The 14,899-nt window shown below is 44.3% G+C and overlaps 1 protein-coding gene across 3 annotated transcripts in view; it reads right to left on the bottom strand.

Moving 5' to 3' along the window:
• The window catches only part of LOC135513830 (ephrin-A5-like), a 191,105-nt gene that overhangs the window by 2,458 nt on the left and 173,748 nt on the right, over nucleotides 1–14,899 (bottom strand). For 2 of the 3 annotated variants that reach the window (XM_064936783.1, XM_064936785.1), the window contains exons 3-4: nucleotides 1,429–1,494; nucleotides 894–974 (exon numbers count right to left, since the gene is read on the bottom strand). In XM_064936783.1, coding sequence (XP_064792855.1) covers nucleotides 894–974; nucleotides 1,429–1,494 — 147 coding nt within the window. The remainder of the gene's footprint in view (nucleotides 1–893; nucleotides 975–1,428; nucleotides 1,495–14,899) is intronic. The other variant, XM_064936784.1, reaches the window with a different exon arrangement.

Here is a 14,899-nt window from a genome sequence, read left to right as displayed (position 1 = left end):
CATAAAGGGTAGGGTACAGGGTAGAATAAGGGTAGATCAAATGGTAGAATAAGGGTAGAATAAATGGTAAAATAAGGGTACAATAAAGGGAGGAATAAGGGTAGGAGGAAGGGTAGAATAAGGGGTAGAAAAGAGTCAATTGAAATGAATACAAAATTAAAAGACACCAGAAGCAATGGTTTGAATTTCATTAGACTTCAGCATTAATGGGCTCTATTGACATATACTAATGTAAAATATAACGTTTTTCAGAGTGAACATATGTGTAACACAACATATGTTATGAAACAGCCTACAGTACATGTGGTATGAAACACAGCCTACATTATATGTGGTATGAATAGAGAAATATACGTATATTAAAGTCAATTGGAGGAGTACATTGAATCTAGGATCTATAGTAGAGCAGGCAAAAACATTATTTTTGTTCTGACATAAATAGCCTATGTTATATTCTGACATTAGACATGAGGATTTAACCAGGTACTGCCATGTATGACACATGACCAGGGCTTGACTTAGACTAAAATAGGTACCGGTACTCATTTTGAGTGGTGGTACAGAAGCTCAAGCAGTAGAACATTTGAGGTGCCGGTACTCAGCTCTAGTGAGCTCCTGCCCGAGTCAAGCACTGCGTATGACACATGCAAACATAGACCACATCACCGGCAAAACACAACTAGCAACACAACACAACAACACGGCAGATGCAGAAAAAGCATTCTAACATGACGGTCAACCATGCTGGGAGAGGACAGATGGGTCAATCAGTGAGGAAACATAGAGAAAGAGAGAGGGGGGAGGGATGTGTGTGTCCCAATGGGGCACACACAGGTCAAGAGGGCATTTGTTAAAAAATAAGGTCATAAAATAATGCAGAAAGCCATACTAACCTCGGGGTTCTAATGAATTGTCTACTTTGTCGTTTACGTCAAAAACACGGTCATGTACACCTATAGTTTTCACACAGCTGTCTAGAGATAGAAATAGAGATGATAGGGATGATTAGAGATAATAAACTCCCCCAACCCCTTAAAACAAAGGTCCCAAGCCCCAAGCTCATGACAACATTCACAAGACATGTGCAATTCACTTCTTTCAAATCGTTCATTCCTTCACTTGTCTTTGGATAGAAACAATATAGGAGCTATGAAACTAACATGTTCAACAGAGAGCAAGAATCATTCAGAAGGAATTCAGCATTTCAGCAGACACTCTAATGCAGAGCAATTAGGGTTAAGTGCCTTGCTTGACGGCACATCAACAGATTTTTCACCTCATTGGGGGATTCAAACCAGAGACCTTTCGGTTACTGGCCCAATGCTCTAACTGCTTGGCTACCCACTGCCCTGCGTCACTGAGAGTAGTGGAAACACAACATCAGTGTTAAACAGGTTCCGTGTTTCTGTTGCAGCTGGAGAGACTTACTTGATGGTCGGACAAAGACTTTGAGTTTCAGGCATGTTCTTCGTCCATTCTCGGCGATGGTGGAGGCTGGAGAACAGAAGCACAGAAACACGGGATCCTTAGACATGCTACATCTTATTTTAATACTTTTTAAAACACAAACATAATTTTCCTTCTTTCAAATGACTGCCACATCAGTATAAGTTTGCATCATCACAGAGGAGTGTTACATTTCATCTTCGATTGTGTGTGTGTCTGTGTATGTGTGTGTGTTTGTGTCTGTGTGTGTGTTAGGGCACTTACTCAGGATTGCTTTATAAAATAGCCAGCTGTGAAAATGAGAAGGACAATAATTGCAAATTGAAGCAAGAGTAAAATCTCACTTAAAACTTGAGAAGCAGATCTCTGATTCCACTAGCACCTGGTGAAGATTAGTACGGAACTGGATTTGTCCCTTAACAAAATGTATTCTGAAAATCAAAAACAGTATGACAACTTCTGCTTTTATTAAGTGCTGATGCAGCGGAAGACCTGTGTGTGTGTGTGTGTGTGTGTGTGTGTGTGTGTGTGTGTGTGTGTGTGTGTGTGTGTGTGTGTGTGTGTGTGTGTGTGTGTGTGTGTGAGAGACTGTGTGGGACTGTGTGTGTGCGCGTGTGTGTGAGACTGTGTGGGACTGTGTGTGTGCGCGTGTGTGTGACTGGATGGTGTGGTGTCTGTGCACCAGGTGGTTTCTCCTGTAAAAGGGTTAAACAGGGGTCATGTCACAGTAACATCCATCACTATCACAGAATAGAGTTAAAAATACATTGTGTGTTCTCATGTCTCAACCCGATGTTGGAAAGATAGCCTCTTTACCCTTTTAACACATTGCACCTCATATCTTATTACTTTTCTCCACAGAAGAAGAAAATCAAATATACTTCTCAAATGACAAAAGTCTTCCTGCCCAATTCCTTCCAACCCAGCCTCCTGTGAGACCTCCAGTAATGGGTCCTCTGGGCAACATTTTGTGTCATCTGAGCATCATTCCCCAGCAGATGAGATGAAGTCAAGCGTATCTCTGGCTGCCATTTGGGATCTGTCATCTCCTTACCCTGATCTATCGCTCTATTTCTTACTATTTATACATTTATCTATCCCCCTGCTCTAGATGTGGCCCTTCTCCTTTGCTGTTTTCCTCTCCTCTTTGAACACACAACACACACACACTAAAATGAGCATTTACACACATATTTCCTGGATCTGTCTCAAAGTCTTGGTCTGCAGTCGCTCTAATAACAATTTAGAGCAGAGCAGAACAGAGCAGAGCACGGGAAGAGCAGAACAGGCCAGAATAGGGCAGAGCATGGCAGGGCAAAGCAGGGCAGAACAGGGCAGAGCAGGGCAGAACAGGGTAGAGCATGGCAGGGCAGAAGAGGGCAGAACAAGGGTAGAGCATGGCAGGGCAGAAGAGGGCAGAGCAGGGCCGAACAGGGCAGAGCAGAGCAGGGCAAAGCTGTGCAGGGTATATTCTCTCGAATAAGGGTTTAAATTTGGGTTTGAAATGACACTAATTGTTTTATATTTTTTACAGGAAATGCAGCTCTATGCCAGGTTCTGCTGTTGTGCAGTGGTCGCACAGCCTTTCCTCTACAGGGAGCCAGGTTTTCCTGTGTCTACCCTTCTCAATGGCAAGGCTGTGCTCACTGAGCCTGTACTTTGTCAAGGTTTTCCTAAAGTTTTGATCAGTACAGTAACCATGGTCAAATAGTTAGCGAAGGTGGACTTTCGATTTAGGGCCAGATAGCACTGCATTTTGCTTTGTGCTTGTGCTTGTCTTTCCCAATAAGCAATGTAGTTTTGTTTTGACTGTGTTGTAATTTGGTTCACTCAGATTGATTGGATGTTCTGGTCCTGAGGCTTCAGTGTGTTAGCAGAACAGGTTTGTGAACTCAGCTCCAGCACCAGCTGGATGAGGGGACTCTTCTTTGCTCAGCTCTTGGCATTGCAGGGCTCTGCAATGATATGAGAGGGGGTCACTGTATTTTAGATGTTTCCAAAACTTAATTGCTCTTTTTTTCAGTTTTTAATATTAGTGGATATTGGCCTAATTCTGCCCTGCATGAATTGTTTGTAGTTTTCCTGTGGACATGTACAGTAGGAGAATCTTACAGAACTCTTCATGCAGGGTTTCAATGGGGTGTTTTCCCATTTGGTGAAATCTTGTTTTGCCAGTGAACACACCTCACTGACATGAAGTGCAATTGGTTGAATGACACATTCAACTAATTTTAGCCAATTTTAGTAAGTATTTCAGTTTGAATTTTGAATGGCGTAGAATGCTCTGCATGCTTTCTCTCTCAATACATGCACTGCATCATCAAGGTGTCCAATTAACCTTATTTTAAACCTAAGTAATTTTAGTGTACAGTACTCTATATTTTGTACCAATTAAGAACTTTTGTCAAATTCCTTGATCTGGATCTTTCCTGGAAAATCATAATTTTAGTATTTTTGGGTTCTACTGCCAGGGCCCAGGTCTGGCAATACTGCTCTTGCAGGTCCAGGCTTTGCTGTAGGCCATGTGCTGTGGGTGACAGTGTCACGACTTCCGCCGAAGTAGGGTCCTCTCCTTGTTCGGGTGGCGCTCTGCGTCGCCGGTCTTCTAGCCATTGTCTATCCACATTTCATTTTCCATTTGTTTTGTCTTTCTACACCTGGTTTCAATTCCCTCATTTACTTTTGGTCAGGTTGCGGCTCCCATTACCTCACTGCTGAAGGGGGGACCGGTACGTTTGCAGTGGTTAGCTGAGGCGGACAGGGCTTTTGGTCACCTGAGGGCTCTGTTTACCTTGGCTCCAGTGCTGGCCCATCCGGATCCCTCTTTGGCGTTCATAGTGGAGGTGGACGCGTCCGAGGCTGGGATATTTTTTGCGTCTATTTATCTTGTTGTTCTGGATGCTGTTGGTTTTGCTTAGTAAATCTCTGGTTATTACCCAGTTCTGCTCTCCTGCGCCTGACTACTCTGCCGCCAATAACGCACCCAGCTACAGAATCCCACACCGCAACATATGGAGTCAGCAGGAGCAGGTGCCCCTGGAATATGGGTAGAGGAGCACGTCCGGGAGCACGCGGCGATGCTCCACTATCTCGGCGCCGCCATGGACCACTCTGTCCAAACTGTGGACCGCTGGGAGAGACAGGGAGTTCCTCCAGCACCTCTGCAAGCACAACCGGGGTCTCCACTACTCCCCCCCACCCCCTTCACCCGGTCCTAGTGGGATTCGTCTCGCCTTTCCCCGGGAGTATGATGGGACGGCTGCACGCTGCCAGGGCTTCCTATTGCAGCTTGACCTCTACCTGTCATCCGTCCACCAGGCTCCTTCAGGTCGTGAGAATTTGTCCGCCCTCGTCTCATGCCTCTCTGGGAAAGCCTTGGAGTTGGCCAACGAGGTGTGGGGAGAAGGAGATGTGGCGCAGGACCAGAAAGACATGGACCTCTCATCTGAAACAGGGGACGAGGAGCGCCCAGGAGTTCGCCATGGATTTTCAGACCCTGGCCGCCGGTGCGGGATGGAATGATAGGGCCCTGATCAACCACTATCGCTGCAATTTGCGCAAAGACGTCCGTCGGGAGTTGGCCTGCAGGGACACCACCTTCACCTTCGACCAGCTGGTGGACCTGTCCATTCGGCTGGATAACCAGCTGGCTACCCGCGGACGTCCAGATCGGGTTCGGTCAGCTCCATCCCCCAGCACCGCAGCTCCGGTGCCCATGGAGCTGGGAAGTATCGTGCGTAGGGAGACTGGAGGAGGTTCCGGCTCATGCACCATCTGTGGCCGCAGAGGTCACACTCCTGGTCGGTGCCCGGTTGGTTCCTCTGGGGATCGAGGCAGCAGGCAGGGCACTCTGGCGTCATCCCGGCACCATTCTCACCCAGAGCCCTCTGTTGCACACATGTTTTTGTATGTTACTTTTCCTGAGTTTTCCCCGCATTCCCAACATAAGGAGCTCGTTGATTCAGGCACAGCTAGGAATTTTATAGGCAGATCATTCGCCCTTAGTTTAGGGATCCCAATTGTTCCCGTGGCTGTGCCATTCCCCGTTCATGCCTTAGACAGTCGACCATTAGAGTCTGGGTTGATACGGGAGGCCACCGCTCCTCTGGGTATGGTGACGCAGGGAGAGAATCAGTCTCTTCCTCATTGACTATCCTGTGTTTCCTGTGGTACTAGGCCTACCCTGGTTAGCTTGTCATGACACCACTGTTTCTTGGCAACTGAGGGGTCTCACGGGGTGGACCCTAGAGTGCTCGGGAAGGTGTTTAGGGGGTTTCCGTTGGTGCTACTAAGGTGGAAAGTCCAGACCAGGTCTCCACCGTGCACATTCCCCCTGAATATGTCGATTTGGCTCTTGCCTTCTCAAAAAAAGAAGGCGACTCAATTACCACCCCATCAACGGGGAGATTGTGCGATAAATCTCCTGGTAGACGCTGCACTTCCCAGGAGTCACGTGTATCCCCTCTCACAGGCGGAGACGGCGGCTATGGAAACATATGTCTCCGAATCCCTGCGTCAGGGCTACATTTGGTCCTCCACATCACCTGCCTCCTCGAGTTTCTATTTTGTGAAGAAGAAGGAGGGAGGTCTGTGCCCGTGTATTGACTATCGAGGTCTAAACCAGATCACCGTGAGGTACAGTTACCCGCTACCGCTCATCACCACAGCGGTTGAGTCAATTGCACGGGGCGCGCTTCTTCACCAAACAAGATCTCAGGAGCGCTTAGAACCTGGTGTATACCCGGAGGAAGACAAGTGGAAGACAGCGTTCAGTACGACCTCCGGGCATTATGAGTACCTCGTCATGCCGTACGGGTTGATGAATGCTCCATCAGTCTTCCAAGCCTTTGTAGACAAAATTTTCAGGGACCTGCACGGGCAGGGTGTAGTGGTGTATATTGATGATATTCTGATATACTCCGCTACACACGCCGAGCATGTGTCCCTGGTGCGCAGGGTGCTTGGTCGACTGTTGGAGCATGACCTGTACGTCAAGGCTGAGAAATGCCTGTTCTTCCAGCTCTCCGTCTCCTTTCTAGGGGATCGCATTTCCACCTCGGGGGTGGAGATGGAGAGTGACCGCATTTCAGCCGTGCGTATTTGGCCGACTTCCACCACGGTAAAGGAAGTGCAGCGGTTCCTAGGGTTTGCCAATTACTACCGGATATTTATCCCGGGTTTTGGTCAGGTTGCGGCTCCCATTACCTCACTGCTGAAGGGGGACCGGTACGTTTGCAGTGGTTAGCTGAGGCGGACAGGGCTTTTGGTCACCTGAGGGCTCTGTTTACCTTGGCTCCAGTGCTGGCCCATCCGGATCCCTCTTTGGCGTTCATAGTGGAGGTGGACGCGTCCGAGGCTGGGATATTTTTTGTGCCTATTTATCTTGTTGTTCTGGATGCTGTTGGTTTTGCTTAATAAATATCCGGTTATTACCCAGTTCTGCTCTCCTGCACCTGACTTCTCTGCCGCCAATTACGCACCCAGCTACAGACAGCAGGCATTGGTCATCTGCGAAGAGCAGACATTTAACCTCTGAATTGTGGAGACTAACACCAGGGGCTTTTCTAGAAAAGCGGCCAAATCATTGATGTAAATATTGAAGAGTGCAGGGCTCAGATTGCAACCCTGGTGAAAGCCCCGCCCCTGGTAAAAGAATCATGTTATTTTCTTAACAATTTTGACGTTGCACGTATTGCCAGTATACATTGATATAATTGTGTCAATTGCTTTACTCCCTACACCACTTTCAATAACTTTGTATGACAGTCCCTTTATGCCAAATAAATTCAAATGCTTTTTGGAATTCGATAAAGCAAGCGTACATTTTGGTATTATTTTGGTGGACATGTTTATCTATCAGGGTGTGTAGGGTGTAAATATGATCGGTCGTGCAATATTTTGGTATAAATCCAATTTGGCTTTTACTCAACAGATTGTGCTTATTAAAGAAGTTTAGAACTTTTACATGTATAATACTCCAGAAAACCTTCCCCAGGTTACTGTTCACACAAATGCCTCTAATTTTTAGGGTCAAATTTGTTTCTGTTCTTAAAGATTGGGGTTATGAGTCCTTGATTCCAGATGTCAAGGAAATAACCTACACATTTTGCAATAGTGAGTTGGAGCATCTCATTTAGGTTGAAATCAGGTCTGCATGTTTTTTTTAAATTTGAGGGTCTGAAGTTTCTTATAGAGCCCCTTATAGAGCCCCTGGTCAATAATTGGGGACTCCTATGGATTTTGATTGTCCTTAATTGCATTTTCTAATACATTCAATTTCTAATGAATTCGGCATTGTTCTACGTTTTTTGTCCGTTTGAACGGTGTTGTAGAGTGTTTTAAAATGGGTTAACCATATGTCACCATTTTGCATTGCTTATCCCTCGTTTAGATTTTTTTAGTTTCTTCCACTTTCGTTGTTTGTTTTTATGGACTCCTCAATGAGTTGCAGCTGCTTGCTGTTGTGTAGCTGCTTGCTGTTGTACTGAGATTTTTTGGTTCTGAGTGTACGTTTATAGAGTTTTAAAGTCTCACAGTAATGAAGAAGTAATTCACCATTAATTGCGTCTCTGTGCTTTTGGTTTGACAGTGTTACATTGTTTTTCTTTATAATTTTACAATCTGCATCAAACCAGTTGTCTGTCTTTTTAGTTTTTTATTCATTTTAATTGTGCTTTTTTTTGCAGTTTTCCTGAATGTATGTTCTTTACTGCTAGATTGATGCCTTCTTTACTGTGAGTGAATGTGGCATCCAGAAAGTTATCTAAGAGTGTTTGGATATTTTGGTTACTGGTTGCTTTCTGCTATTGTTCTGTAGTGTTTTGGGCCCATCTGTATGCATTTCTGATGTGGTACAGCTTACTGGGCTGTGAACGTGTGGTTGTTTCCATGTCTGTTCTTTTCAGAAACAACCTAACATGGCTGTGATCAGACAGAGGTGATAGTGGCTTGACAGTGAATGAGCTGAGAGAGAAAGGTTCAATGTCTGTGATCATATAGTCTACTGTGCTGTGGCCAAGAGGTAACCTACCATTGACAAAGTACAGACCCAGGCTTTGACAGAGCTTCAACAGATCACTTCCATTTTTGTTGATGTGGTCTCTCTCTCTCTCTTTAATCTGGTTTTGATGTTTTCTGCTCTCTCTTTCTCCTTCCTTCTTGAAGTGTGTAACACTGTCGGCTCATCAGCTGAATGCAAACGTGTGTAGGAGGAGAGAAAATAAAATAAGAGGAAATAAAAGAAGCAGTGTCTCAGTGACACCTTAACGAACCTTGCCTGCCCTTCCCCGCCTGCTCGCTGGATCACTCCCTCTCTCTCTCTGTATCTTTCACTCCCTCTCTCTCAGACACACACACATGCATGAACACACACACACAGCGCCCTGCTGACTCCAGATGTCTTATATTCATCATCATCCTTGTGGGTGGAGTTGAGTCAGGGCTATCCACACCAACCACTTAGCTCACACTTGCAGATCAAACGTGATGAGCTTGATGAAAGTGGCAGAAAACACTGCATTTGGGATTTAAAAGCTATTTTCCACCCACACAAACAGAAAATAGAGAAAATATGCAGTACCATCTGTCCTAATACTGGACATTACAAACTAATTACTTATTTACCTCTCTAACCACAGCTATGGAAGGGTGGAGTTGACATAGTACTTTTTCATCGATCAAGACCTTTCATAACTGCGATCCTGATAGAAAGCGGACAAGGAAAGGAAACTTCCTTGCAATGGTTCAGTGTTAAATACGTTTTGGTTGGAAAGGTGTGTGACATTGTAATAAAGGGAAGATTTAGCTGAACTAATTTCCTTCCTAGTAACAGCTCTTCATTCTCTGGGCTTGGTGAGGACCCCTTAGCTCTCAGAGCCCGAACCATCAGTACCAGTACCCTGGTAATTTTGGGTCACCATGCAGGGCAGGGGCAGCTTATTGTTTTTGTCAGGCCCTAAAATCAACACCTGCTATTCCGGTGCCCATCAAGCCTAAACCAAGGCTGGAGCCTTTGAAGGGCAGCGGCACTGGAAAGTACGCCCCAGAAACAGAGGGCCAGGTTGGGTTACTCCTCAGAGCGTTGTCCCCTGGTTGGTAACGGTGGGTCTCCTCAGTACACTGCATAACACAGTGTATAATTCAAAGAAACCAGAATCCAATTAGGCAAGAACAAACGGGTGGATTCAGGGTGGATTAAATTAGATATTGACTGAATATCAACTGTAATCTTATCTGGAAAACATATTTCCTTTAGCGTTTACATTTGGTTGAGTTGTCAACTAACGTGAAGTTAATGTGACATCAACAAAAAATGTCACCATGTTATTAGATGTTGGAAAAAATGTGGCTGCCATGTTGATTACTTTTTTCAAATCCAATCAGTTTTCCATGTTGATTCAAAGTCATGACATAGATTTTTGTTGTTGAAATTATATGGAAACAACATTGATTCAACCAGTTTTTTCCCAGTGGGTTACGCACAATACGAAACACAACAATCGATAAAAACGTGGCAACATTATGTGTTTGGAAAGGGGGAAAACTAAGTCAGGTAGCTCTTCACACTCGTACCATATACAGTGCCTTGCGAAAGTATTCGGCCCCCTTGAACTTTACGACTTTTTGCCACATTTCAGGCTTCAAACATAAAGATATAAAACTGTATTTTTTTGTGAAGAATCAACAACAAGTGGGACACAATCATGAAGTGGAATGACATTTATTGGATATTTCAAACTTTTTTAACAAATCAAAAACTGAAAAATTGGGTGTGCAAAATTATTCAGCCCCCTTAATACTTTGTAGCGCCACCTTTTGCTGCGATTACAGCTGTAAGTCGCTTGGGGTATGTCTCTATCAGTTTTGCACATCGAGAGACTGAATTTCTTTCCCATTCCTCCTTGCAAAACAGCTCGAGCTCAGTGAGGTTGGATGGAGAGCATTTGTGAACAGCAGTTTTCAGTTCTTTCCACAGATTCTCGATTGGATTGAGGTATGGACTTTGACTTGGCCATTCTAACACCTGGATATGTTTATTTTTGAACCATTCCATTGTAGATTTTGCTTTATGTTTTGGATCATTGTCTTGTTGGAAGACAAATCTCCGTCCCAGTCTCAGGTCTTTTGCAGACTCCATCAGGTTTTCTTCCAGAATGGTCCTGTATTTGGCTCCATCCATCTTCCCATCAATTTTAACTATCTTCCCTGTCCCTGCTGAAGAAAAGCAGGCCCAAGCCATGATGCCGCCACCACCATGTTTGACAGTGGGTATGGTGTGTTTAGGGTGATGAGCTGTGTTGCTTTTACGTCAAACATAACGTTGTGCATTGTTGCCAAAAAGTTCAATTTTGGTTTCATCTGACCAGAGCACCTTCTTCCACATTTTTGGTGTGTCTCCCAGGTGGCTTGTGGCACACTTTAAACAACACTTTTTATGGATATCTTTAAGAAATGGCTTTCTTCTTGCCACTCTTCCATAAAGGCCAGATTTGTGCAATATACGACTGATTGTTGTCCTATGGACAGAGTCTCCCACCTCAGCTGTAGATCTCTGCAGTTCATCCAGAGTGATCATGGGCTTCTTGGCTGCATCTCTGATCAGTCTTCTCCTTGTATGAGCTGAAAGTTTAGAGGGACGGCCAGGTCTTGGTAGACTTGCAGTGGTTTGATACTCCTTCCATTTCAATATTATCGCTTGCACAGTGCTCCTTGGGATGTTTAAAGCTTGGGAAATCTTTTTGTATCCAAATCCAGCTTTAAACTTCTTCACAACAGCATCTCGGACCTGCCTGGTGTGTTCCTTGTTCTTCATGATGCTCTCTGCGCTTTTAACGGACCTCTGAGACTATCACAGTGCAGTTGCGTTTATACGGAGACTTGATTACACACAGGTGGATTGTATTTATCATCATTAGTCATTTAGGTCAACATTGGATCATTCAGAGATCCTCACTGAACTTCTGGAGAGAGTTTGCTGCACTGAAAGTAAAGGGGCTGAATAATTCTGCACGCCCAATTTTTCAGTTTTGATTTGTTAAAAAAGTTTGAAATATCCAATAAATGTCGTTCCACTTCATGATTGTGTCCCACTTGTTGTTGATTCTTTACAAAAAAATACAGTTTTATATCTTTATGTTTGAAGCCTGAAATGTGGCAAAAGGTCGCAAAGTTCAAGGGGGCCGAATACTTTCGCAAGGCACTGTACGGGTTGAAAATGGCAGATTTGGACAATGATATACACCTAAATTGTAACGCAGTGGCTATACAGTAACGTGCTTTACATGACGTCAGATCTCTGGCTCTGCGCTTCACAACGCTGTATGGGTTTTGACTGACAGCCGCTCTGAACTTGAACACATCTCAAGACAAGAAGTTGGCCCCATCCTCCCGGTAATTGGGCAACTTTTCGTTGTCTGAGTGAGGGAAAATCTGTAAATTAAGAGGACCCAGAGCGATGCATTTTGAAAGATGGAAAAACAATGTATTTTGAAAGACATTTAGGATTACTACTGAACACTACTCTGATATCATACAAGCAAGCCAAATGTGAGCGACACATTTCAATATCATATCATATAGTGTCAGCATTTATGCTCACTATGTTTGATGTACAACTATAAGATGGGTTGTTTTGAACAGAATGAGCCTGTTAGATGTACAGTTACCAGATGACATGGTGTTATACCCTGGGTTGTTCTGAACAGAATGAGTCTGTTAGATGTACAGTTACCAGATGACCTGGTGTTATACCCTGGGTTGTTCTGAACAGAATGAGTCTGTTAGATGTACAGTTACCAGATGACCTGGTGTCATACCCTGGGTTGTTCTGAACAGAATGAGCCTGTTAGATGTACAGTTACCAGATGACATGGTGTTATACCCTGGGTTGTTCTGAACAGAATGAGTCTGTTAGATGTACAGTTACCAGATGACCTGGTGTTATACCCTGGGTTGTTCTGAACAGAATGAGTCTGTTAGATGTACAGTTACCAGATGACATGGTGTTATACCCTGGGTTGTTCTGAACAGAATGAGCCTGTTAGATGTACAGTTACCAGATGACATGTTGTCATACCCTGGGCTGTTCTGAACAGAATGAGCCTGTTAGATGTACAATTACCAGATGACATGGTGTTATACCATGGGTTGTTCTGAACAGAATGAGCCTGTTAGATGTACAGTTACCAGATGACATGGTGTTATACCCTGATGACATGTTGTTCTGAACAGAATGAGCCTGTTAGATGTACAGTTACCAGATGACATGGTGTTATACCCTGAACAGAATGTGTTAGATGTACAGTTACCAGATGACATGTTGTCATACCCTGGCCTGTTGTTCTGAACAGATACCCTGAACAGTCTAGATGTGTTACCAGATGACATGTTGTCATACCCTTGTGAAGAAAATTGTGCCTATTGTGAAGAAAATTGGCCGCGGGACACACATCTGAATGGACTCATGACTCCTTTTTTTGCGCACTACAATTATAATCTGTTTCCCTGAATTGCATTGTGAAAGCCTAACACTGTAATGCCATTTTTTATAACTTAGCTAGTCATGTTGGAAATATAACAGGCATTCAAATTATGCCTACCTGACCCAGATTGTGATATATAAAGGACAGTTTTTGTGATTTTGCTTTCAGCAAATGAGGCAAAAGTACAGTAAATGTACAGTAAAGTACAGTAAATGTAAAATGCACATACAATAAACAGTGTAATGTTTGGATTCAGTCTTGTGTCAGGTAAACTGTTGTGTCCTCACCGTTGGTCTAATCACTTTCCCATTATTTCCAATCTGTTCCGTTTCAATTCAAATGCTACCATGGTTATGCGTATGCTTTCCATATTTAGACTGTAAAAAAAAACATTTACATTTAGCCTTATCCATATTAGCCAATTCTCACGAGTGTAAAGGGTTAATATATTATTGGGTATTATTATGCAACATTATTGTCATTACTTTTATGACATAGTTTCTGTATATGTAGCTGAAAAAAGAGTCAAAGCTGTGAATAAATCAAAGTGGCTTTGGCAATTATTTCCCTTAAGTCATTTGAGGGCTTCCATGGCCAGCTTTGATACTTTCAACTCCTCATCAGAAGATGAACAAGCACAAGGCAGATGACAGGGTTAGAAATCCTATAACTAATATTTGTTTGACAAAATTGCAGTTAGATTTACAGTATACAGCTCTTTTCATTATGTCTACTGTAAAATGATTTATAATGGTTTGATCCTACTTCCCATCGACCACCTACAGCTCTAACCTACAGGATGTGTTTGAACCACCTCTGTTCATTGTTTGGGAGAGAAAACATGCTTTGGGCCTCTGGTTGTTGTCATGCTTTGGTCAACAACGACACAGCTAGTAATGACAGACTCACACAAATGAATAAGGTTTCTGGTTCAGGACCAACTCTAGCTGTTCCCACTCAATCGCTATACCAGCTCCCCCTCAATCGCTATACCAGTATTGTATTAGCTAGCAAGCATCCTCATGTTGTGTAACATTAGCGGGTTAGACTCCTCAGTCCTCACATCGCGTTAGCATTTTGTTTGCATGTATAGCCAGTGTGTTGGGTCTCCAGCTGGCCTTAATGAGGTCATCCAGAGCCTTTGAATCCAGCTTGATTGTTAGGATGATGGGATGGGTTAAACCAGAATACCACCCAATGCTCTCTACAGAGCATTCCTGGCCAGCTAGCCCACTGAATAACTAACACCTCCCCAGAGCCATGTTGTTTCTAATTCGCTAGGATTACTCTGGTTTCCCGTCTTCTGTGACCCAGTCTGAGTTGGCAGAGAACGGAGAGATAGCATGCACACACACACACGCCGAAAGCACACACACACACACATTGTACACACACACTCACACACACACATAATAACAAGTAACTCAGCATTCCATGTTTCCACACTGCCCTTTCCCATCTGGACAAAAGGAACACTTACGTGAGAATGCTATTTGTTGACTATAGCTTAGCGTTCAACACTATAGTACCCTCAAAGCTCATCGCTAAGCTAAGGATACTGGGACTAAACCCCTCCATCTGCAACTGGATCCTGACTTCCTGACAGGCCACCCCCAGGTGGTGGGGGTAGGTAGCAACACATCTGCCACGCTGATCATCAACACTGGAGCTCCCAAGGGGAGCTCGCTCAGTCCCCTCCTGTACTTGCTGTTCACCCATGATTGCATGGCCAGGCACGACTCCAACACCACATGCTCACCCACTGGGGAGCAAGGCCCGGCCACTCAGAATGAGTTTATAAAGCCCACAAAGGGGCTTTATTACAGACATAAATACTCCTCAGTTTCATCAGCTATCCTCCGGATGGCTGGTCTCAGAAGAAGCCGGATGTGGAGGTCCTAGGCTGGGGGGATTACACATGGTCTGCAGTTGTGAGTCCGGTTGGACATGCTGCCAAATTCTCTAAAATGACA

This window comes from Oncorhynchus masou, chromosome 25 (assembly GCF_036934945.1).
Source record: "Oncorhynchus masou masou isolate Uvic2021 chromosome 25, UVic_Omas_1.1, whole genome shotgun sequence".
Lineage (NCBI taxonomy): Eukaryota > Metazoa > Chordata > Actinopteri > Salmoniformes > Salmonidae > Oncorhynchus > Oncorhynchus masou.
Note: the sequence above shows the minus strand (reverse complement) of the source record. Positions and strands in the feature narration are given on the sequence as shown.